This window comes from Callorhinchus milii, unplaced genomic scaffold (genome assembly GCF_018977255.1).
Source record: "Callorhinchus milii isolate IMCB2004 unplaced genomic scaffold, IMCB_Cmil_1.0 Scaffold27, whole genome shotgun sequence".
NCBI classification, from domain to species: Eukaryota; Metazoa; Chordata; class Chondrichthyes; order Chimaeriformes; family Callorhinchidae; genus Callorhinchus; species Callorhinchus milii.
The window spans coordinates 993,753-1,019,927 of NW_024704768.1; the positions used below are offsets into that span (position 1 = coordinate 993,753).

The following is a 26,175-nucleotide window of genomic DNA, read 5'->3' on the forward strand; positions in this document are numbered from 1 at the left end:
CACAGTGACTGTCAGTCATGCTGTCACGTCCTGACAGAGAGGACATGAAACAGGAGTGTGGTCGGGCGGAGAAATCCTGCATCGTGTATAACATGAGCGACAGGGTATCTGGGAGTGATTTCAAGGATGCAATTTCATCCCACGGCTCGGCTGCCAATCTAGTTAATTAAATTTCCCTTTTACCCTGACATACACACGCACACGCACACACGCACACATACCCCTGCGGGAAACCTATCCCAGCCTGAGGATCACCCCTTCCTTGTCCATCTTCAGGTCGCCCCCCCCCCCCACCCCGCCTCGGTTTGGATGTTTTAAGTTCTGAGTGAAATTCTCGACGGGGAAAAATATTTCGTGACTGATCCTCAGTAATGTGGTGAGGCTCAGTCACCTCGAGTTACACAGAACCACACACAGAATTATACAATAACAACAACAACAACTTGCATTTATATAGCCCCCCCCCCCACCCCTCATGCAGGGTAGTGTCCCAGAGCGATACCACACAGAAACAGACTGTTTGGCTCAACTAGCCCAGGCCGGTGTTCTTCAAGGCCGGTGAACTTCAAGGAACTTTGACCAAAAGCTGAATGTCTCTCTGCTCTTGTGAGGAACTGAGATGATTTGTGGTGTAAGTGAGCCCTGAGCTCAGTCCCTGCCTTCTCTGGTTAGGACATTTACACACCACTTGAGCTTTGATATCTGAGCCTACACCAACAACAACAAACTGACATTTATAGAGCGCCTTTCACGTTGGGAGGACGTCCCAAGGCGCTCGACAGTCAGGTGTCAGGACCTGAGCATGGGGGAGGTGTGGGGTAGGGGTGAGGGAAGGCAGAGAGGTGGGAGGGTGACCGAAGTCACGATCGAAGAGAAGGGTCTTGAGACCGGCCTTGAAGGAGGCGAGGGAGGAAGCGAGGCGAAGGGACTGAGGGATGGAGTTCCAGAGCTTGGGGGCAGAGAGGCCGAAAGTCTGGCCACCGATGGTAGGGTGGGTCGGGGGGCAGACATGGAGCAGGGCCAGAGTCCGCTGAACAGAGGGAGAGGGCAGGTTGGTAGGGAGTCAGCAGATCAGAGAGGTAGGAGGGGTCAAGGCCATGGATGGCCTTACAGGTGAGGACGAGGATCTTGAACTCGATCCTCTGGGGGATGGGGAGCCAGTGGAGTCGGGCGAGGGTGGGAGTGATGGGGTCACGGAGTCTGGTGCGTGAGAGTATATGAGCTGCAGAGTTTGGGATGATCTGCAGGTTGTGAAGGGAAGAGTTGGGAAGGCCGATGAGGAGGGAGTTTCCATAATCGAGCCTTGATGTGACAAATGTGTGGGTGAGGGTTTGGGGGCCTGAGGGGTGAGGCAGTGGCGGAGTCTGGCAGTGTTGCGGAGCTGGTGGTAGGCAGTGCCGGTCATGGCGCGGATGTGGGAGAGAAAGGACAGTTCAGGGTCAAACAAGACCCCCAGGTTCCTGACTGGTGAGGTTGAGTGTGCAGCCGTGGAGGCTGATGCTTCAGCGAATCAGGAGGGCCTCGGTCTTGCTGACATTGAGTTGGAGAAAGTTGTCCCTCGTCCAGGACTTGATGTGGGACAGGCAGTCGGTCGGGACACCAGTTGTCCTGGAGTTGAGGGTGGAGGCAGAGAGATAGAGTTGGGTGTCATCCGCATATGTGTGGAAATCCCATGTCTGCGGATGATGTCACTAAGGGGGAACGTATAGAGGGTGAAGAGGAGGGCAACCGAGGACAGAGCCCTAAGGAACACCGCAAGAGACGGTGCGGGGGGTTGAGGGGAAACCGTTTGCTGAGATGAAGTGGAGGCGGTGTGAAAGGTAGGACCTGAACCTGTCAAGGACAGAACCTTGAAGGTTGAGGTGGGAGGAGAGGGGGTGAAGGAGGATTGAGTGGTCCATGGTGGCAAAGGCAGCGGAGAGGTCGAGGAGGACGAGGAGGCAGAGGGAGCCCTGGTCACACATGGTCAGGATGTCATTTGTGACCTTGACCAGAGCAGTGGGCAGCACGGAAACCCGATTGGAGGGGCTCATGGATGGAGTGGGAGGAGAGGAAAGAGCGACGCTGGGAGGCAACTGCTCGCTCAAGGACCTTAGACAGAAAAGGAAGGTGGGAGATGGGCCGGGAGCTGGATAGCTGTGTTGGGTCAAGGGAAGGTTTCTTCAAGGTGAGGGTGATAGTGGCTGTTTTGAGGGTAGGAACAGTGCCAGATGACAGGGAGAGGTTAATGATGTCGGCGAATAGTGGGGCAAGAAGGTGGAGCTGAGATTTAAGGGGTGGGGATGGGGTCCAGGGATCAGGTGGTGGGCTTCATGGAGGATATGGTAGTGATGACAGAAGAGGGGGTGACAGGTTAAAGGTGTTGAAGGAGGAATGGTTAGTGGTCGGAGTGTGGGGTGGGGGTAGGGAGGGGGTGGAAGTTGGGAGGGCAGTGACAGCTGAGCGGATTCCCTTGATTCTGGACTCGAGGAAGTCCAGCATTTCTCGCAGTGGGAGTCGGAGGAACGAATCTGGGAGGCGTGGAGGGGAGGGTGGAGGAGCCGGGTGGTGGTGGAGAACAGGAGCCTGGGGTTGCCCTTCACCTCTGGGATTAACCTGGAATAGAAGGACAATTTGGCCGAGGCGAGAGCGAGCGGTAGGTCTTGATGAGGTCCAGGCAGATGTAGCAGTGGACCGTTAGGCCGGATTTGAACCTCGTGACCTGTAACTGCTGCATCTGCTCTGTAACAGCCTCGTGTCTGCACTAAGATGGAAGAAATAATAAGATATAATATCCGCGCATTTGACCCGGCGCCTTATCACGTCTTCGAGACGTCTCAAAGCGCGTCACAGGATACACTGTAAAGTGTAGTGACTGTGTGCTTTGTGGCCGAAACGCGGCTTGCCAATTGCGCACAGCAGCGTCCCCACAAACAGCCGTGGATCGAGTGACCAAGTGATTATAATTTGCTTTTTGAAGGGATTATCATCTCCTAGAAAAGCCATCCGCCAACCAGCTGACAGCCGGGTTCCTGCCTCCTGGTAGGTTAGTCGGGGCGTGTCTCTGTGTATTGACTGTATGTTTTGTGGGTGAAACACGGCAACCGATTGTGTACAGTACAATGCAATTGCTGCGCCTTTCATCTGTGTTCTTTGTGGCAGAACACTACTGATGTGGAGCGGTGAGCGACGTGTCTGTGTTTTTATTAGCCGGGGAGGGGCTGAGAAAGACGACTCCAATCAAAACGAGTCCGACATCCTAGTTGTTTAAGCAGATTGCGACACGTCGCCCAAACCCAGTTCCACACCTGTGATTAACTCTTTCATCTCTCAGCCATTTCCGGAGCCGATATCTGCACGTTTCGCCTTCGCCCACAAAACACACAGTCACTACACTCTACAGTATATCCTGTCAAGTGCCTTTGAGACGTCTCGACAACATGATAAGACGTCTTGACGACAAATGCGAGGATTATTATTATTATTATTATTGTTACGCAGAGTGTAATTAATGACTGGAACAGGGTTACCAGGAAAGTGGGGGGGGGGGGGGGGGGGTTTGAGGCCAGGACACTGGGACTGGTTTAAGAGCAGCTCGAAGCTGTGATGGGGGCGCGGTGGGACGGGTATTCTGGAGGGATAAGATCAGATGGTCTTAACAACCGGGTTCCTACTTACCGCTCGGTAAACAGAGCTGTGTGGAGTAAGGAAAAATGTTCAACGTCTCGCGCTGCCCGGGAATCGAACCCAAGTCCTCCCTCTTGCGAGGCGAGCGCTCTAACCACTGAGCTACTCCACAGAATCCCATGTATCCCTGTTCCTTAGGATGAGACATTAAACCAAGGTCCCGTCTGCCTGTTCAGGCGGATGTTAAAGATCTCCTGCGGCACTATTTGAAACGAGAAGGATCTTTCTCTCTCTCTCTCTCTCTCTCTTCTCTCTCTCTCTCTCTCTCTCTCTCTCTCTCGGTGTCCTGGCCAACAATAAAATTACGCTGTTTGTGCCCGAGTGGGCAGCCGACAAGACACACAGTCACTACGCTTTACAGTAAATCTGTGAAGCGCTTTGAGACGGCTTTCCGGGGTGATGGGCGCTGGTTGAAGCTGCAGGGATTGTTGTTGTGTATCCCTTCGAGCCCGGAACTCGGCTCAACAACTTCACACACATGTTGTTGTGTTATTCTGTTGAAGGTAAATGAGAGGTTTGAATGAATGGGGCTGTGTGTTGCAGTCTCAACGTCACGTCTGTTGGACGGTGATCAGAACTGTGAGGTGTACACTGGAACCCGTTACCATAACAACCGAGTTAGGTCGCTTTCTGTCAAAATTAACGCTACCTCTTCTTCGGTGGAGGTCGCGGTCGCCCCCAACTCTCTCGAAAAGCCGCTGGTCAAGGAATTCCAAATCCGCCGTGACTCTCAGTGGTTTGCGCGCTCCCCTCGCGAGCGAGAGGACCCCCGGGCGGGACGAAAACCTTCGGCAAGTTTCCTTGCTCCTGCCACGTTTCGCCCACAAAATATACAGTGGATTCGCTTCACGGTGTATCCCGTGAAGCGCTTTGAGACGTCTCGAAGACGTGATCAGGCGCTCTGTCAAATGCCAGAGTTATGATGCTAACTCCCGCCGGTTTTCGCGGCACGGGATCTTTGATACCCAGGTGCAGTGAACACTCAGGTTCTCTGGGGAATTGTTGACCAGGACACAGGGAGGAACAACGTTTTCCGTCCCTCACCAGCTGTCTAGAACCGCTTCCCCAAGAAGGTTTAAAGTACAGAAGAGAGGCGTCATGTGATGGTGCTATTTCCTGATTGGCGCTGTCTCCTCTAATCTCCTCTGGGTCTTTGACACTTTCTCTTGGAGGATTTACCCAATTTCCTTCTAAACAGTCGGTTGGATGGTCCAAAGGTTCCTAAAGGTCTTGTGGTGTTCCTGTGTAATTATCCTTGTGCTCCTTTACCTACGCTATTGACGTGTTTATTATGAATTAGTGGCATTTGGCTTATTCTTGGGTAAGTAAGTCCTCATTTTTCCCGTTTTTCTGCTCTATTTGCCTGTTCCTGGTCTGGGCCAGGATTCCCTACACATAGCCCAACCCTGGGGACCAGATATCCCACCTTAGAACCATAGACATTTACTACAGCAACAACAACAACAACTCGCGCCCCTCACACAGGGTAGTGTCCCAGCCCACTTGATGGAGCAGGACCCCAAGCCAGTGGGAGGGAGGGAGGGAGGGAGGGGGGAGGTGACCGAGGGCACGGTCGAAGAAGAAAGTTGTCAGGCGCGACCTGAAGATTGGGAAGGAAGGGGGCAAGGCGGAGGGAGGGAGGAAGAGTGTTCCTGAGTTTCTACAGCACAGAAGAAGGCCATTCGGTCCAACTTGTCGGCGCTGGTTGAGTTCCAAGTGACTGTGCGCTCGACCCAGTCAAACCCAGTCAAGTGGTAGTTGAAGAGTGTAATCTCTGTTTCACGCTGTTCAGTCTGACGCTCAGTACCAGCACTTGTCTACCAGCTGGGTGGAGGCTGTCCAGACTATTGAGTCATATTCAGTCATCAGCAGATCATCCATGTGGCTGGATCGGAGCCAGTATCTCCCAGCGAAAGGACACCCTGCTCCACAGCTCAGTCCTTGTGGAGTCCTGTAGCTCAGTGGTTTAGAGCACTCGCCTCGCAAGCGAGAGGACACAGGTTTGATTCCCGGGCGGGGTGAAACCTTAGGCAAGTTTACTTACTCCACGCACACACCCACGCCTCTGTTTACCCAGCAGTAAGTAGGAACCTGCTTGTTAGTCGATTGACGGATCGCTTTTCCGAGGGCAATAATCCCTTCAAAATCATTTTTTAAAAATAATAACGTGGTCACCTCAATCCACGGCTGTTTGTGGGGACGCTGCTGTGCGCAATTGGCTGCCGCGTTTCGCCCACAAAATATACGGTCAATTCACTTTGCGGTGTATCCTGTGAAGCGCTTTGAGATGTCTCGATGATGTGATGAGGCACTGTGTCAAATGCGAGGATTATTCTTCTTATTATTGGTCTTGCATCGGGACTTCGATGGTCTCAAAGAGTTAGTGTTTCGAGCCTGGTCTGGGCTGGCAGGAACCTGTCACTGCTACGAGACACAGACGTGACTAACGGGGGAAAAACAAGTCAATTTGTTTTTGCTGAAACTTTTATTTCTCTCTCTCTCTCTCTCTCTCTCTCGCTTGCTCCGAAAAAGGGAGGAGCCAGGCGGGAAAGTGATGTTGGCGTGGCATCTCTCTGGCACAAACACTGGCATGTCTCAGAGCTAGCTCACCAGCTCTCTGTGAAGCGGGCAAGGTAAGTAGCCGATTTTAATCACCTCGCATAAGGGGGTGAAACAAAAATCACCCCCCACCCCCCAGCGACTTTTATTATAGTATTTCCTTTGGAGCCAACCCCGTAGCCCATCGCAACGTCTCAAAGCTCCGCTGTTGAAGCGTGGAGTCGGTTCAGATGCTCGTGGACGCTATCCTCCGTGCACGGCGCTATATAAATGCCATTTGTTGCTGTTGTTGTTGTTGTTGAAGCCCCTGTAGCTCAGTGATTAGAGCCCTCGCCTCGCAAGCAAGAGGACCCGGGTTCGATTCCCGGTCAGGTCAGGGTGAAACGTTGGGCAAGCTTCCTCCCTCCGCACACTCACACGTGCGCCTCTGTTTACCCAACTAAGTAGGAACCCGCTTGTTAGTCGATTGGCGGATCGCTCTTCTGGGAGCAATAATCCCTTCAAACAAATAATAATAATAATAATTTGGTCGCTCAATCCACGGCTGTTTGTGGGGACGCTGCTGTGCGCAATCGGCTGCCGCGTTTCGCCCACAAAATATACAGTCACTACATTTTACAATGTAACCTGTGAAGCACTTTGAGACGTCTCGAAGACGTGATATCAAACGCAAGGATTATTATTATTATTATATTACTATTCCAAACTGGGGCTTGTACCCCCCTCTCCCCAACGTTCTGTCACAGAGACTAGAATGCGCCCGACAAGCTTCCATCGTCGGTTTCTCTTCCACGTTTCGCCCAAACTCTGTGCTGTTACTGACTCTCTCTCTCTCTCTCTCTGTCTGTCTCTCTCTCCCCTTCACGTTGGTCTGTTTGGTTCCAGTCAGTACCAGGTCCCAGTCTGGCTCACCTCCCTCTGCTTCCAGCCAGCCAGCCATCGCTGCCAAAAACACTGAGCTGGCGTGAGTGTGAGTGTGAGCGTGAGTGTGAACGAGTGTTGAAGACTGTCTCACGCTACGCCACAATAACCACATTGTGTTGTGAGTGGTCTGAAGCCACGAGTGTCTCTCTCTCTCTCTTTCTCTCTCTCTCTCTCGCTCTCTGTGTATCTGCCCGTGTAAGAGGGTGGCAGAGCCCAGGCTTGTGCTCAGCATTCCTATGGTTGACCAACCTCTCTCTCTCTCTCTCTCTCTCTCTCTCCCTCTCGGGTTTTTTTTTGTTGACTCGCTTTTTGCTCTTCGCAACGTCAACGCACATCTTCCGCCGGGCGGGTGTCTGATGCGCGCCCACATGCACGCACGCATGCGGGCTGGCGCGCACCTATCCACCACCCGGCTTAACAGTGCAGCGTCCAAACCCTTTTGAGAGTTCCACGTGCAGCTGTCCGGCCAATTTTGGTGGGTCAGAAGATGTTCCTTCGACCTCGCTCTAGGGTACGTGGCTTAGAAGCAGCTTGGTCCAACTGGCGGCCCACGGGCCACATCCGGCCCCCCACCCCCACCCCCCGCCACTCCATTTCACCTGGCCCACGCGCTCCCTCCATAATACTATTTGTTACGTCAGGGATACGGGGCAAAGGGCAGGTAATTGGCGGGAGAGATTGGTCAACCACAGGAATGCTGAACACAAGCCTGGGCTCTGCCACCCTCTTACACGGGCAGATACACAGAGAGCGAGAGAGAGGGAGAAAGAGAGAGAGAGAGACACTCGTGGCTTCAGACCACTCACAACACAATGTGGTTATTGTGGCGTAGCGTGAGACATTGGTACAGATCCAGCCATGATCTTGTAGAAAGCGGAACAGGCTCCAGCGGCTGAATAGCCTCCTCCTGTTCCTATGTTTCTACAACCAGTCAATGTTATGTTTCTGGAAGGGAAACACAAAAATATTGCTTGTCCAACCCCCGCAGGTGTTTCTCAATTGGGGCATCCGCCCCTCAGCAGCCAACAGGTTGGAGCAGTCTCACTTACAGTACAGGAACAGCCATTTCACTCATTGAGCCTAATTCTGCCTTATTATCTCTTAACCCAATATCCCTTCTCCTCCTCTTCTCCATATCCCTTAATGCGCATTGTAACTGTCCGACCATCTTCCTTTTAACCATCCCCAGGTGACATCGCTGGCTTCCTGGGGAGAGAGAGAGAGAGAGACGTTCATTTAGACCCTCCGCTGGGAGCTAAACTTTATCCAGTAAAATATTGTGGAGTCCTGTAGCTCAGTGGTTAGAGCCCTCGCCTCGCTTTTGAGAGACCTGGGTTCGATTCCTGGGCAGAGCGAAACCTTAGGTAGGTTAATAATCCCTCAAAAAAGTAAAATTGGTCACTGAATCCACGACTGTTTGTGGGGACGCTGCTGAGCGCAATTGGCTGCCGCGTTTTGCCCACAAAATACACAGTCAATTCACTTTACAGTGTGTCCCGTGAAGCGCTTTGAGACGTCTCGAAGACGTGATAAGGCGCCGTGTCAAATGGAAGGATCATTATTATAATAACAATAACAACAATAACAATTATAATCATCATCATAGTAATTATAATATTAATATTTAATTGTTATGCCGGATGCAAATTCCTGCGCATCAGTGAACAATGGCCTTTATTTGCGTTCGGCAAATCTGTCGGGTGCCCTCAGCACTGAAATAGGAGCTTCTGTCAACAAACACCCTGTACTGTGTTATTATTAGCCGGGCCGCGGGAGGTAACATCTCAGTCACTCTCGTTCGTTCCGAGCTTCAGGCTGATGGGCTCTGCGACGCTAACCTGCACGTTGTTGTTGTTGTTGTTGTTGTTGTTGTTGTTGTTGATGCTCCCGTCATCCGGTACTGAGGAACGCACGTTGCAGAGACATTAAACCGCGGTCCTGTCTTCCCGTAGAGATGATAATAATAATAATAATAATGATAATAATCCTCGTGGTCGATACAGCGCCTCATCACATCGCCGAGACGTCTCAAAGCCCTTTGATTGTATTGTAAAATGTAGTGACTGTGTATTTTGCGGGCGAAACGCGGCAGCCAATTGCGCGCAGCAGCGTCCCCACATTCAGCCGTGGATTGAAGTGACCACATTTTTTTTGAGGGATCCGCCAATCGACCAACAAGCGTGTTTCTACTAACTGCTGCACAAACAGAGGCGTGTGTGTGAAGTAAGGAGAGTCGCCTGAGGTCAGAGTGCCAATATTTGAGAAGAGAAAGGCGTTTCTCTTGACGTATCGTTAAATCAGTCCTTCCCTTCGCGGGACTTTGCTGCGTGTAAAATAATGCCTGCAATTACACGGTCGCTCACCTGGAGTGAGTGCTTTGAGACGTCAGTGGTATAGATGCTGCCATAGATCTGTAGAACTTTACAGCACAAAAGGTGACCATTTGGCCCATCGTGTCTGCACTGGTCTTTTAAGAATATTACTAATAAATGCTAAGATTATTCATGCTACAGTATGAAAAGTATTTATCAAGGCTTTTATATCCTGTTCAAATCCCTTCATGCCCCAGCATCTCCCTCCCCTCCCTCCCGCCCGCCCGCCCGCCCGCCCGCCCTCACTCACTCACTCACTCACTCACTCACTCACTCACTCACTCACTCACTCACTCACTCCTTCCTGCCCTCACTCACTCACTCACTCACTCCTTCCTGCCCTCACTCACTCACTCACTCACTCCTTCCTGCCCTCACTCACTCATTCACTCACTCACTCCTTCCTGCCCTCACTCACTCACTCACTCACTCACTCACTCACTCACTCACTCACTCCTTCCTGCCCTCACTCACTCACTCACTCACTCACTCACTCACTCCATCCTTCCCTCCCTCCCTCTCCGACCTCCTTACTCCCCAACCCACTACCCGGTGCCTCCGCTCGACTGGCTCAGGCCTCCTGTTTGTCCCCCTCCATTTCAGCCACTAAACGCCCCGAAACTCTGGAACGCTCTCCCTCCATCCCTCCGCTTTGTCCCCACCTTCCCCAGCTTCAGGTCACGCCTGAAGACCTTCCTCAGCGACTGCACTTTCGGTTGCCCTCCAACCCCCACCTTCCCTGCCCTCCAACCCCTCCTGATCCCAAACCCCGAGTCGGATCCAAATCCCTGGACTGTCCAGGGCCTTGGGACGTCCTCCTGACGTGAAGGGCTCTGTGTAAATGCCGTTAGTAGTCGTTGTTGTTGTGGCCGGCTTTCTCAGACTGTGTTTGGTCTCGTTGCAGGGCTGTGTTCGGGAAGCCCTGGATGGAGCCGAGTGGCTAGTCACTGGATTTTAGGGAAACCTTGTCTTGTCTGGGGCCATGAGGATCTTCTTCAGGCGACGTTTTGGCCCGGCCAAACTGGCCATGGTGGCCGTGATCTTTGTGGTCTTCTTGTTCATCCTGCAAAGGGACGCGGGTAACCGGGGGCCCAGCGAGAGCCCGTGGCTCAGGGACATCGCGGACGGCAAAGACCGGATGTTGGGGATGATGTTTGGGGCTGTGAACAACATCCGGGACTCTATGCCCAAGTTCCAGATCAAAGCTCCTCACCGCCCAGCGGAAGCCGTCTCTCCCCCCAGCTCCTGTCTCCCCGGTCACTACACCTCCTCCGAGCTCAAGCCCTTCCTCGTTCGCCCCCCGCAGGATCCCAACTCACCGGGGGCTGACGGCAAAGGCTTCCGCTCGCACGCCCTCTCCCCGGAGGAAGAGAAGGAGAAGGAGCGCGGGATGGAGAAACACTGCTTCAATGCCTTCGCCAGCGATCGCATCTCCTTACACAGAGGTCTCGGACCAGACACAAGGCACCCAGAGTACGGCCATTACTGCTTCCACACCCACGCTAGTCTTTACTACCCCTCTCTCTCTCCCCGCCCTCCCTCTCTCCTCGCCCTCCCTCTCTCCCCGCCCTCCCTCTCTCCCTGCCCTCACACTCTCCCCACCCTCCCTTTCCTCCCTCTCGCCCCCCCTCTCTCTCCCCCACCTCCCCTGCTCCCCCAGTNCCCCCTGAAACTGATTGGGTAACTCTCTGTGGCTCAGCAGTTAGAACTGTTGGGAAATGAAGAACTTTCCCATTTCCGGCAATAAGAACAACATAAGAATTTGCTGGAAAAGAGGACCGAGGTCCATCCAGGTCACCTTCCACCTTCCTATCAGTCGCTTGACTTGTCTTGTCCCCAAACTATACACTGTACCCCCTCAGATATTATTTTCTAGCAGAAATTGATCTCATTTGTTCTCAAAACAAACAACACTTTCTGCTTCCACCATCTCCCTCCCTCCCTCCCTCCTTCCCTCCTTCCCTCCCTCCCTCCCTCCCTCCCTCCCGAGGGAACCTGTTCCTTATGTTTACCAGTCGCTCACTGAAGTCGCGTTTCCTCAGATTTGTTCTGAATTTACCCCCTTCACCGTGTCCTATGGTTCCACTGTTCAGCACAGAGTGAGGCCATTTGGCCCATAGTGTCTGTGTCGGCTCTTTGAAAAGAGCTTCCAATTCAGCCCCACTCCCCCGCTCTCTCCCCATAGCCCTGATCAACCCCACTCCCCCGCTCTCTCCCCATAGCCCTGATCAACCCCACTCCCCGCTCTCTCCCATAGCCCTGATCAACCCCACTCCCCCGCTCTCTCCCCATAGCCCTGATCAACCCCACTCCCCCGCTCTCTCCCCATAGCCCTGATCAACCCCACTCCCCCACTCTCTCCCCATAGCCCTGATCAACCCCACTCCTCCCGCTCTCTCCCCATAGCCCTGATCAACCCCACTCCTCCCGCTCTCTCCCCATAGTCCTGCAAACTTGTCCTCCCCAAATAATGATCTACTTCTGTCATAAAAGTTGTTATCGACTCGGCTTCCCCCACCCTTTCAGGCAATGCATTCAAGATGTTCAGTAAAATCTTTGTGTTAAGAGCTGTTGGGGTGTGAGGGTGACCGGGGGGGGGAGATTCAGAATAAATCTGGGGAAACTACTTCAGTGAACGAGTAGTAAACTTCTGGAACAGGTTCCCTCGGGAGACAGACCAACGGTGGAAGCAGAAAATCTTGTTTCTTTCAAGAACAAATGAGATAGGTTTCTGCTAGAAAATAATATCTGGGGGATACAGTATATAGTTTGGGGACACGACATGTCAAGCGACTGCCAGGATGGTGGAAGGCCTATAGCTCAGTGGTTAGAGCACTTGCCTCGCAAACGAGAGACCTGGGTTTGATTCCCGGCAGTTCAGGGCGAAACCTTGGGCAAGTTTCCTTACTCCACACAATTGATAATAATCCCATATAAAAAAAATTGGTCACTTCAATCCACTGTTTGTGGGGACGCTGCTGTGCGCAATTGGCTGCCGAGTTTCGCCCACAAAATATACAGTCAATTCACTTTACAGTATATTCTGTGAATTTGAGACGTCTTGAATGCAAGGATTATTATTATTATTATGGTGATTATTATTCTTATGGATGTTTTTGTGTTGACCTGTCCAGGTGTATTGAGCAGAGGTTTAAGCGCTGCCCCTCGCTGCCCACAACCAGTGTCATCATCGTCTTCCACAACGAAGCCTGGAGCACCTTACTCCGCACCGTGTACAGCGTCCTCTACACCTCCCCCGCCATCGTACTCAAGGAGATCATCATGGTGGACGACGCCAGCACGGACGGTGAGTGTCGAGGCTTTCGGCAAAGACGTTGGAGGCTCAGCAGCCAAATCACCACGTGGCGGTCGATCGAGATTCGGATGTGGTCCTGGGGCCGTCCTCTGGTCTATTTTTCAGGTTGATGTTAGGCATTTAAACCTCCATTTTGTCTATCATCGTGGACTCCCTGTGGCTCAGGGATTAGAGCTCTCGTCTCACAAGCAAGTGAGAGGACCAGGGTTTGATTCCCGGGCGGGTCAGGTTAGGCCGAAACGTTGGGCAAGTTTTCTTCCTCCACACACAGACACACACACAGACACAGACACACACCTCTGTTTCCCAGCAGTAAATAAGAACCTGGTTGTTAGTCGATTGGCGGATGGCTTTTCAGGGGGTAAATAATCCCTCAAAAAAATTCCACAGAAAAAAATTATTTGGTCACTTCAACCCACCACTGTTTGTGGGGACGATGCTGTGAGCAATCGGCTGCCGCGTTTGGCCCACAAAATATACAGTCAATTTCACTTTACAGTGTATCCCGTGAAGCGCTGTGAGACGTCTTGACAAAGTGATGAGGCGCTGGGTCAAATGCCAGGATTATTATTATTATTATTATTATTATTATTATTATCCCCATGACACAATTTGAAAAGAGAAGGGGGTTTGCCCTAGTTTCCTGGCTGACAATCCCCCAAATCAACTCTGTCTTTATTTGCCTATAAACCCACAGCCTCCTGTACCTGACTTGTCACTGTGAAGGGCCTTGAGACACCGTATCTTTATGTGGTACAAAAAGGCATCTTGTGTGTGCGTGCGCGGGTGTGTGCGTGCGCGGGCGGGTGTGTGGGCGCGCACGGGTGTGTGGGCGCGAGCGGGTGTGGGTGCGCGGGTGTGTATATGTGTGGGTATGTGTTTGTGTGTTTTAATTATTACCAATCACATCAAAATCAGCCAACGATGCAAAATATACAGTCACTGCACTTTACAGTGTATCCTGTGAAGCGCTTTGAGACGTCGCGAAGACGTGATGAGGCTCTGTATCTAATGCCAGGATTATTATTATTATAAGTTGTATCTTTGTAAGTTAACAGATGCTCTCTCTCTCTCTCTCGTTGTTAAATTGAGGAAATAATTCACCCCCTTTCACCCCGTTTCTCGCAGACTACCTGAAAGAGCAGTTGGATGAATATGTGAAGCAATTCCGCATTGTGAAGGTGGTGCGGCAGGTGGAGAGGAAGGGGTTAATCACCGCCAGACTCCTGGGCGCCAGCGTAGCTACGGGAGACGTGCTGACCTTCCTGGACGCTCACTGTAAGTGGACTGTAACTCGCTGCTGCGATTCGCCCACAAAACACTTTGAGATGTTCGAGACGTCTCAATGCGCTTCACAGCTGTAAAGTGAATTGACTGCAGAGTGTATCTAGTTGGGGTAAGAGCGGGGGAGTGGGGGCAGTTGGGGTAAGAGCAGGGGAGTGGGGTTAGTTGGGATAAGAGTGGGGGAGTGGGACTAGTTGGGGTAAGAGTGGGGGAGTGGGACTAGTTGGGGTAAGAGTGGGGGAGTGGGACTAGTTGGGGTAAGAGTGGGGGAGTGGGACTAGTTGGGTAGCTCTTCAAAGCCGGCACAGGCGCGAGGGGCCGAATGGCCTCCTTCTGTGCTGTAAGGTTCGATGGTGAGTAGGACTGAATGCTATACCTCCCTGTGTTCCTCAGCAGTCTGTGGCCTGAAGACTTTAGAATATTGTCTCTTATTTTTAAGTGGCGGCAAATCGACCTTTGTTTCCCTCAGCAGTGACCAGGGCCAAACGATGGGCAGTTTCCTTACCCCACACTCCTCTGTTTACCGAAAAATAATTAGGAATCCGGTTGTTAGTCGATGGGCGGATTGCTTTTCCGGGGGTAATAATTCCCTCCAAAAACAATATAGTCTGTGAAGAGCTTTGAGACATCTCAATGACGTGATAAGGATCTGTATCAAATGTAAGGATTATTACTGTTAGTATTATTATTGTTTACGCAGCGATCAGCAGCCGAAGCTCAACCCGGTCCACGGGGAATGAGAGACGATAGATTTTGCATTGGCCCCAATGGACAATAATAGCCATTTCCATTCTCATGTGTTTGAATGTTAAATAGATATATTTGGTGTTGAGGTGCAGATCAGCTATGGTGCAGAGGAATGGCGGAACAGGCTCGATGGGCTGAATGGCCTCCTCCTGTTCCCATATGATTTTTTTTTCCCCTCTCGATGTTTCAGGCGAGTGTTTTAATGGCTGGCTGGAGCCTTTGCTGGGCAGAATAGCGGAGAATTATACAGCTGTGGTCAGCCCGGACATCACAGCCATCGACCTCAACAGCTTCGAGGTGTCCAAACCCGTCCAGTATGGCCGTCACCACAACCGAGGGAACATGGACTGGAGTTTGTCGTTCGGTTGGGAAGCCATTCCTGACCACGAGGTCAAGAGAAGAAAGGACGAGACCTACCCCATCAAGTGAGTGTCCTCTTTTACAAATGGTTTGGGGTGGTGTCTGTCTTCCACGCGTGTGTTTCTCAAGGTAAGAGACGCTAATTGTGGAGCCCTCTGTAACTCTCTGGGATCCTATGCTGCGTGAGTGGGGTTATATAAACGCAAATTGTCATCGTGTTGGTCAGGGCACTCGCCTCACAGCGAGAGGACCAGGCATTCGATTCCCAGTCGGGGTGAAACGTTAGGCCAGTTTCCTTACTCCACACGCTTCTGTTAACCCAGCAGTAAGTAAAGAACCCAGTTATATTCTTTGAGATGTCTCGACGGCGTGGTAAGACACTATATCAAATGCAATGATAATTATTATTATTTTTGATGTTTTTGCGGCTGTACTGAAAAACAGATTTACGTTTCTTAAGATCTGACCCAGAAAGTCACTTAACGTTTCAGATTCATTTTCTCTTAACCTCTGGGTGGGTTTTGCTTTATAAATAAAAGCAACGCTGGTATCTCTCCTGCCTGAGCCTTTCAGGTTATAATTATCCTGGCTCTTTAAGCAGAGACGTAATTTAGCTGTGATGTTGTTGGAATAATTATAGCCAAGCTTGTAGCCTCTTGTCTGTATGATTAAATATGTCATTATAGTTGTTTTGTGTAACTTGTTCTCTGTCCTTTTATGAGCCGATTGCGCACAGCAGCGTCCCACAAACAGTCGTGGATTGAATTGACCAAATTTTTTTTGAAGGGATTATTACCCCGGATAAATGATCCGCCAATCAGCTAACAACCAGGTTCCTACGTACCGCTGGGCAAACCGCGGTGCGCGTGTGGGGTATAGAAACCTGCCTAAGGTTTCGCCCAGCCCGGGAATCGAACCCAGGTCCTGGGACCCGGCTGTGCGCAATTGGCTGCCGTGTTTCACCCACAAAATACACAGTCACTACACTTTACAGTATATCCTGTGAAGCGCTTTGAGACGTCTCGAAGATGCGATAAAACGTCATATCAACTTGCACTTATTATTATTTGCAACAATATTTATTAATGTTTATTATTTTTGTTGTTGTTTTCCTGATTTGCCCCCGACCTGGCGATGTTTTGATAGAAAGCAGAGAGAGAATTATTGTCATCCCTGCATATTTGTCTGCAAACAAGCCCCCACTCACTTGGATGATATTTGCGAACATTTTGGGTTTGTACCTGAAGCGAATACTTTTATAATGGCCCCAATCATTCCCTGGATCACGACTGGTCTCAGCGGTGAAAGAATCCTTCAACTGGCTCCTTTGAACCCCGTGGAGAACAATTTCTTGCTTTGAGGAGTCGAGGATGAGTTCAGCCTGAGTTTACTCCACTGAAAGACTTCACATGGGTTGTGCGGAATTAATGGCCCGTTTTTTTTTTTCTCTTCCTCGTTTGTTTCGACTGAGATTCCGCCTGTAACCAAACCCAGAGGAGAGGAAATGAGAATCCTTAATGTCTGCGCGAGCCCTGCCCTGATCGATTTCCTGGCCCCCGTTTCAGATCTGTTTATCTATCGGTAGGTAGGAACCCGATAGTGAGTCAATTGGTGGATGGCTTTTCCAGGGGTAATAATCCCTTAAAAAAATATCTAATAATAAATAATAAATTGGTCAGCCAATCCACGACTGTGTGTGGGACGCTGCTGTGCGCAATTGGCTGCCGCGTTTGCCTACAAAACACACAGTCACTACACTTTGCAGTATATTCTGTGAAGCGCTTTGAGACGTCTCAAAGACGTGATCCGGCGCTGTATCAAATGCGAGGATTATTATTGTTCTAAATACCATGACAGAAACAGGAACTGGGTGTGAATTGCAATGAGCTTCAGCTAAAGACAGAGTAAGTCTCTCTCTCTCTCTCTCTCTCTCTCTCCCTCTCTCTCCGTGGCCAATTCATTTGATTTTCAGTGTGTTTGCAGGACTCCGGCTTTTGCAGGGGGACTGTTCTCAATCTCCAAATCTTACTTTGAATTGATCGGGACGTACGATGACCAGATGGAAATATGGGGAGGAGAAAACGTGGAGATGTCATTCAGGGTAGGTCTTTAACCTCTAACACCTTCCCTCTCTCCTCCGTCTGGCCCTCTGTCTCGCACCCCCTCTCTATCCCTCCCTCTCAATCCCTCCCTCAATCCCTCCCTCCCTCAAGCCCTCCCTCACTCAATCCCTCCCTTCCTCCCTCCCTCAAGCCCTCTCTCTTGCCCTATGTCTCATCCCCTCTCTATACATGTCCATCAGATAGCCAAGGAGTGAGCGACCAGTTTTATTTGGGGGATTGTTGGCCAGGACCCCGAGAGAGAGAGAGAGAGAGACAGAGAGAAACTCCCTTCTCTTTTGGAATAGTGAATGGAATGTTTAACATCCACCGGACCAGCAGAGGGGAACCTCCGATCAGCATCTCATTCTCTATACCTCTCTGTCTTGTCCCCTCTCTTTATGTTACGTCTCAAATCCTCTCTCTCTCTCTCTCTCTCTCTCTCCTAATGTACCTCTGGCTCCCTCTACGTTGCTGAAACTTTACCCTAAATAAAAGGCGCTGTGCAAACATAAGTCTTTGTTGATGTCCAGGAGACGAAGGATTGATTATTATTATCTTAAGTCTAATATGGCAGCTCAGCGCTGTATCCGATTGTTTATCAATTGCTTTTCCAGAGGTAATAATCCCTTCAAAATAATAATAATAATAGTAAGAATTTGGTCACTCAATCTTCCACTGTTGTGGGACACTGACTGCTGTGTGCCATTGACTGCCACATTTGCCCACAAAATATACAACAAGACGGAAGGAGAGAGAGAAAGAGGGTGAGACAGAGGGAGAGGATGAGATGGAAGTTTAGGCAGAGGGAGTGATGGAGGGAGAGAGGGAGGGTGAGACAGAGGAGTAGACAGAGGGCACGACAGAGGGGTAGAGAGGGCGAGACGGGGGGGAGATAGGAAGGGCGAGACGGAGGGATAGGCAGAGGGCGAAACCTAGGGATAGAGAGAGAGAGCAAGACGGAAGGGTAGAGGGAGGGTGAGACAGAAGGGTAGAGAGGGAGGGTGAGACGGAGGGGTAGAGAGAGGGCGAGATGGAGGTAGAGAGGGAGGGTGAGATGAAGGGGTAGGGAGAGGGCGAGACGGAGGGATACTCTGTGAAGAGCTTTGTGAAGCACCAAGTGATGGCCCAACGCAATAATCCTACCCAATCGTGTCCAGAAGGAACTCAGACACCAACGTCCCCTGTTACACAGTCATCGTTGGACGTGCATTTGGGGTTTGGTGTCTCTGTCGCTGGGAACACTGAGGGATCCTCTCTCTCCATAGATGCTGCCTGACCCGCTGTGTGTTCCCAGCCATGTCTGTTTTCCTTTGAGATTTCCAGCATCTGGAGTATTTGGGGTTTTGGGGTCTCTGTGTCTGGAGGATAATGGCTGACTCCCCCTCCCTCTGTCCCTCTGGTGTGTGTGTGTGTGGGTTGCAGGTCTGGCAATGCGGGGGACAACTGGAGATCATCCCCTGCTCCGTGGTGGGGCACGTGTTCCGCATCAAGAGCCCCCACAGCTTCCCGAAAGGCGTCCAGGTAATCGCCCGCAACCAGGTGCGCCTGGCGGAGGTCTGGATGGACGAGTACAAGGAGCTGTTCTACAAGAGGAATCACCAGGCGGCCCAGATCGCCAAAGAGGTGAGTGACCTCGGGGGGGTGGGGGGCGGGGCGGGGCGGGGGGAGAGATGGCCATTTGACAACAACAACTTGCACTTGCACAGCGCCCTCTCACGCGGGGTAGTGTCCCGGAGCGATTGTCAGTGGGGGAGGGGAGAGGTGACCGTAGTCACGGTTGAACGGGGAGGTCCTCAGGCGCGACCAGAAGATGGGGAAGGGAGGGTGTGGGGTGGGGGCAGGCGGAGGGAGGGATAGAGGGAGAGAGTTTCGGGGCGCAGTGGCTGAATGCATGGCCAGCGATGGTGGGACGGAGAGAGACGTGCGAGAGGCCGGAGACTTCTTCAGCACATCAAGCCTGCTCTCAGCTCTCCACTTACTTTACCCCAACACTCACAGCTCGGTTAATGGACGTCGGCTCAGGGTGGGGTGATGATCATCTGATACAGCGCCTTATTCACGTCTCAATGCGCTTCGCGGAATATACTGTAAAGTGAATTAACTGTGTATTTTTGGGGCGAAACGCGGCAGCCGATTGCGAACAGCAGCGTCCCCACAAACAGCCGTGGGTTGAGTGACCAAATTATTTTTTTTTATTTATTATAATAATAATTATTATTTGTGGAGTCCTGTAGCTCAGTGGTTAGAGCACTCGCTTTGCAAGTGAGAGACCTGAGTTCAATTCCAGGCAGAGGGCGAAACCTCGGGCAAGTTTCCTTACTCCACACAGAGCCTAATAATAATCCCTCCAACACTAAAAACAATAATAAATTGGTCATTTTCAATCCACGACTGTTTGTGGGACATTGCTGTGCGCAATTGGCTGCCGTGTTCGCCCACAAATATACAGTCAATTCACTTTACAGTGTGTTCTGTGAAGCGCTTTGGGACGTCCTCCAGACGTGAAAAGCGCTATATCAAATGCCAGGAGTATTATTATTATTATTAATTAATAGTATAAAATAATAATAACCAACTGAAGAGGAAGGAGTTGTCGTCAAATAGTGGCTCGATGGGTGAGAAGTCACCAAACCCTTCACTGGTAATTACTGTCAAGTGTAGTAACTGTTTTTTAGACAACAACAAGTTGCATTTATATAGCGCCCTTCATGCGGGCCAGTGCCCTGGAGAGCTGGATATGCGACTTCCCAACCCCCCCCTACTAACCTGCCCGCTCCCTCCGCTCAGGGGGCTCTGGCCTGCTTCACGTCCCCCGCCTGGCCCACCTCCCACCATTGGCGGGCGGGCCTTCAGCCTCTCTGCCCCCACCCTCTGGAACTCCATCCCACATCCCTCCGCCTCGACCCCTCCCTTGCCTCCTTCACGACCCATCTCAAGACCCTCCTCTTCGACTGTGTCTTCGGTCACCCTCCTACCCCCACCCTCCCTCCCTGCCCTCCACTCCTCCTGATCCCAACCACCAGCTCGGGTGTCGATCCCAGACTGTCCAGCGTCTTGGGACGTTCTCCTAACGTGTAAGACGCCGTGTAAATGGCATTTGTTGTTGTTGACGTCTCACCCGAAAGACGGATGATATTGATATTAAGGCTTCTTTCCTTCCTGTAGCTCAGTCGTTAGAGCACTCGCTTTGCAAGTGAGAGACCTGAGTTCAATCCCCGGGGGGTCAGGGCCAAACCTTGGGCAAGTTTCCTTACTCCACACAGAGCCTAATAATAATCCTCCAAAAACCAAAAACAATAATAAATTGGTCATTTTCAATCTACGACTGTTTGTGGGACATTGCTGTGCGCAATTGGCTGCCGCGTTCGCCCACAAATATACAGTCAATTCACTTTGCAGTGTGTTCTGTGAAGCGCTTTGGGACGTCCTCCCGACGTGAAAAGCGCTATATTAAATGCAAGGATTATTATTATTATTATTATTCCTGTTGGTTCTTTCAGAAAAGCTATGGTGATTTAACGTCCCGGTTCCAGCTGAAGGAGAGGTTACAGTGTAAGAACTTCACCTGGTTTCTGCAGAATGTCTATCCCGAACTCTTTGTCCCAGAATTCCATCCCATAAAAGCCGGTGCGGTGAGTGTCAAAATCTTAGTAAAGGTGAAGCTTCGTGGCTTAAAATTTGAATTAAAATTAGAGTCAGGCCTCTTAGGAGTGAAATCAGGAGCAGTTTTTCACCCAAAATGGGGTGAGAATCTGGATCTCTCTCCCTCCTCCCTCCTGAGGTCGAGAGATGTTTGTCAGGTCAGGGGATCAGGGGATACGGGGCAAAGGGGGGTAATTGGGGTTGAGGTACAGATCAGCCGTGATCTTATAGAATGGCGGAACAGACTCGAGGGGCTGAATGGCCTCCTGTTTCTATGGCTCCCACCCCATACTAGTCCCTGACAACAAATCTCTCCACCTCTGTCTTGAAAATGTGAATGGATCCAACTATTCCCACTCTCCGCTCTCACCCCAACTAGTCCCACTCCCCCGCTCTCACCCCAACTAGTCCCACTCCCCCGCTCTCACCCCAACTAGTCCCACTCCCCCGCTCTCACCCCAACTAGTCCCACTCCTCGCTCTTACCCCAACTAGTCCCACTCCCCCGCTCTCACCCCAACAGTCCCACTCCCCCGCTCTCACCCCAACTAGTCCCACTCCCCCGCTCTCACCCCAACTAGTTCTGCAAATGTTTCCTTTTCAAGTACCTCTCCAATAAGCTTTTGAAAGTTATTATTTCAGGCCGTGCGTTCCAAACCGTAACGACTTTGCTTTACAGATTAAAAACAAGGGAACGGGAAGCTGCCTGGATGTGGGAGAGCAGAATCACGGAGGGAAACCTCTGATCTTGTATCCGTGCCATGGGATGGGAGGCAATCAGGTACTGACTGCACATCAGATGAAATAACAACAATAATAATAAGAAGAAGAATCCTTGCATTTGACGCAGTGCCTTATCACGTCTTCTAGACGTCTCAAAGCGTTTCACGGAATAGACTGTAAATTGTAGTGACTATATTTTGTGGCCGAAACACGGCAGTCAACTTCACTCAGCAGCGTCCCATAAACAGTCGTGGATTAAGTTACCAAATTATTATAATTTTTTTATTTTTGAAGGGTTTATTACCCCCAGAAAGCGATCCGCCAATCGACTAACAACCGGGTTCCTACTTACTGCTGGTAAACAGAGGCGTGTGGAGTAAGGAAACTTGCCCAACGTGTCGCCCTGATCAGCCTGGGAATCAAACCCAGGTCTCTCGCTTGCGAGGCGAGTGCTCTAACCACTGAGATACAGGAATCCATAAATATCACTAAGGATCCTATAGTGGTATCTTCCCCAAAACCCTGTCCTGGGCTTGGATTTCAGGCAGCTTTACAAATCACTGCTGCAATCACACTTGGAATACTGTGTGAGATTCTGGTCACCGCAATATAAAAAGGATATTGTGGTGATTGAGAGGATACAGCGGAGGGCAATCAGAATGATTGAGCGGATGGAGGGACTGGACTACGAGGAGCGATTAGATAAACTGGTGAAGAGAAGATTGAGGGTGATATGATGGCGGTCGTTAAGATTCTGAAGGGAATATATAGAGATAATTCAGCCCAGGATAAACTGTTTTATCTTGTGCTGAACAGTGGAACCCCAGGACACGGTGAAGGGGGTAAATTCAGAACAAATCTGGGGAAACACGACTTCAGTGAGCAACTGGTAAACATACGGAACAGGTTCCCTCGGGAAGGAGGGAGGGAGGGAGGGAGGGAGACAGACAGACAGACAGACAGACAGACAGACAGACAGACAGACAGACAGACAGACAGACAGACAGACAGACAGACAGACAGTGGAAGCAGAAAGTGTTGTTTCGAGAACAAATGAGATCGATTTCTGCGAGAAAATGATATCTGGGGGGTACAGTGTATAGTTTGGGGACAAGACATGTCAAGCGACTGCCAGGATGGTGGAAGGTGAACTGGACTTCCACCATCTTACCCCAACTAGTCCCACTCTCCCGCTCTTACTCCTAGCGGAGCAGGTTCGAAGGGCTGAATGGTCTCCTCCTGTTTCTAAGTCTGAATCCCTTCAACACACGTCGACAGTGCGTGAAATTTTACCTTTGCGTTCGCAGTACTTCGAGTACACGCACCAGACAGAAATCCGACACAACCTTGCGAAACAGCTGTGTCTCCGAGCAGTGTATGGGCCAGTCAGGCTGGAGGAATGCAAGTACAATAAGAAGGGGATAGATGTGGTGATGGAGGAAAAATGGGAACTGGGAAAGGTACGTAATAATAATAATATTAATAATAATAATTCTTGCATTTGACACAGCCCTTTTTCAGGCCTTCGAGACATCTCAAAGGGCTTCACAGAATGCAATTTGTGAAACACTCGGTCCACGTGTTCGTCCAACCTCAACTAACCAAATGCCCTCTTTGCCGTTCTCCCCAACTCCACCATCCACAAAATCCAGCTGATCCCAAACTCCGCCGCCCGCATACTCACCCGCACTAAACTCCGTCCCCCCACCCCCACCATCACTCCAATTATAGCCAAGCTCCTCCACTGGCTCCCAAACACCATCCGGATCGATTTCAAGATCCTCTCACTCGTTTTCAAATCCCTTCACATTCTGGCACCTCCTTCCCTCTCTCCCTCTCCGACCTGGTCACGCCCCAACCCATTACCCGCTGCCTCCGCTCGACTGGCTCCGGCCTCCTGCTTGTCCCTCGTGCCCTCCGTTCGACCATCGGTGGCTGCGCTTTCAGCCACTAAACGCCCCGAAACTCTGGAACGCTCTCCCTCCATTCCCTTCGCCTTGCCCCTTCCTTCCCCATCTTCAAGTCGCACACCTGAAGACCTTCGCCTTCGACCAGTGCCCATGGTCACCTCCCCCCGGCTCGGAGCCGTGCTCCGCCACCGCCAAACGCTCTGGGACGCTGCCCTGCACGAGGGGGCGCTGTGTAAATGCAAGTTGTTGTTGTTAATTCCTTCTTGTATTGCATCTCACGTCAGGATAATCTGATCAGGAACGATGGCATCAACATGTGCTTGTCGGCATCAGACAAAAACCCAGCGATGGTGCCCTGCAACCCTGATGACCTCAGCCAGCAGTGGTCCTTTATCTGATCTTCACCATTGAGGAAAGGCCTGCAGAGGAGCAAGTCAGCAAACAGTGACACAGGGAGGTACTGGGACATCGTTAATAAACCTCCTCCAGCGACTGTGAAGCTGGAATCTGCTGATGTCACCAAACGAACAATCATTAATTGATGGACTTTCTTCAGGGAGGCCTGGATTTTATGAACCGGACCCCCATTTTTTGTATTCGTTTTTTTTTCCCCCTTCCCCGAGTGTTGGGAAATCCATTCCATCAGTTGACCCACACTTTGGAGCAGCCAAACCTCTGGCTCGGACTGCACTGTGACTGTTTCCTGACGTTGACTGTTTTTGAAATCAGAAGCGAGACCAAAGAGATGGATTGCTTCCCGTGTATGTGTGTGTGTGTGTGTGAGAAAGTGCCTGAGACTGTGTGTGTGTGTGTGTGTGTGTGTGTGAAACTGTGTGTGTGTGTGTGATAGTGTGTGTGACTGTGTGTGTGTCTGACTGTGTGTGGGTGCTCCAAGCACAAAATACCTTTCAGGAGTCTCCTTGGCTTTCTGAGGGATCAGGAATACTGTTGAGGTTAATTGTATCTTGATCCCAAATCCCTCTAGTGGTAGACTAACTGTCTTACTCTGTGCCTTTGCCCCATGTGGGGACAGGTTTTGCTGCTGGGTGTTGAGTATGAGATGAATGATCGAGTGAAATGGGAGATGGAAAGAAGCCGGGTTAACCCGAAATCCCCCTGCAGTGGCTCAGTAGATAAATAACGCCCTGGTGGGTGCACTGGCCTCAAACAGCCGAGGGGATTACAGGTTCAAATCCCCGGGCTGTCCTGCATTAGTTCATCTCAACCGTTTAGTCACTGCAATTGGGTCTCGGTACCATTGGGTTAGCGAGGGGCTAATCCAGCCAGGGTCCCTGCTCCTGGACTCTCTTCCTGTAAGAGTCCCGTAGTGTAATGGTAAGAGCGCTCACCTCGCAAGCGAGAGGACCTGGGTTTCTTTCCCGGGCAGAACAGGGGAAAACCTCAGGCAACTTTCCTTACTCCACACGCGCACACCCACACGCCTCTGTTTACATGCTGTAAGTAGGAACCCGGTCATCAGTCAATTGACGGATCACTTTCTGGGGGTAATAATCCCTTCTAATAATAATAATTTAGTCACTCAATCCACGACTGTTGGTAGGAACCTGCTGTGCAATTGACTGCCACGTTTTATTCATCACTCACACGTGATAAGGCACGTGATATCAGATGCAAGGAATATTACAGGAGCTTTATGTGGTTGACCAGGATTTGAACTGACCACCTCTGCTGCCAGGTATGGGGTTCCCCTCGCCTGTTCTGTTCTGTGAGAGGAAGGGAGGTGAGGTTGGAAGTGAAGGCTTGGTCTATACCAAATGAATATGAATTGCTGAAGGCACACTGTGAAAATCACAGCAACGACCAAAATATCATTTATAGAAAAGTTTGTCAAAAATCTAAAGGCACGGCATTGATTTGTCCACTAAATACACAGCCATTACACTTTACAGAATCTCCTGTGAAGCGCTTTGAGATGTCTCAAAGATGTGATAAGCGATGTATCAAATGCAAGGAGTATTACTATTATTGCGTGTCACCCTGTCCCAATGCACACACACACAGATCTCCCAGCGCTGACAGCCCTATCTCGGGGAGGGGGGTGTAGCCTAGAAGAGGAGATAATATAGCATAGGGTGGGAATGGTGTGCGTCTGTCCTGTGTGTGTGTCATGCAATGATGACATGGAATATAGAAAAGGAATCTATAAACCCACAGAAAGGGAATTGCTGGAATATAATTTATTGAGATAAAACAATATCACTGGAGGACTTGGGAGTTTTTAAACGTCCGTCATGATGGGACCTCAACCGATAATGGGTTTGAGGTGGGTTTTTTTTGGGGGGAGGGGTTGGGGGTGGATGTGGTTGGGGTTTAGGGCAGATTCTTCAAATTGGTGCAAATTATCCATGTGCACAAATGCAAAGGGTGGAAATTGAATTGAAGGGTGAAAGGATCATGGGACTAATCAGGGTATTTTCCTATTCAGCCTGGGTTCAAGTGTGTTTACCGTCTTGTCTCCGTGTTGCAAACTGAGCCCTTGACATCTCCCATCGAGCCGGTCAGGCTGACTCTAAGCCCTTACAGTACGTGACTGTGATTGTGGTTGTGGAC

At 50.8% G+C, this 26,175-nt stretch overlaps 1 protein-coding gene across 1 annotated transcript; it reads left to right on the top strand.

The window, feature by feature from the left end:
• The first annotated feature begins 4,924 nt into the window (after nt 1–4,924).
• On the top strand, nt 4,925–25,539 carry LOC103189984 (polypeptide N-acetylgalactosaminyltransferase 6). The gene is made up of 12 exons (XM_042344357.1): nt 4,925–4,987; nt 6,199–6,299; nt 10,426–10,994; nt 12,656–12,828; nt 13,966–14,115; nt 15,059–15,293; nt 17,212–17,329; nt 18,753–18,953; nt 20,831–20,962; nt 21,651–21,752; nt 23,002–23,154; nt 23,889–25,539. The coding sequence occupies exons 3-12, from the start codon at nt 10,504–10,506 to the stop codon at nt 24,000–24,002; spliced, it is 1,869 nt and encodes a 622-aa protein (XP_042200291.1). The 5' UTR covers nt 4,925–4,987; nt 6,199–6,299; nt 10,426–10,503; the 3' UTR covers nt 24,003–25,539.
• Nucleotides 25,540–26,175: the final 636 nt, after the last annotated feature.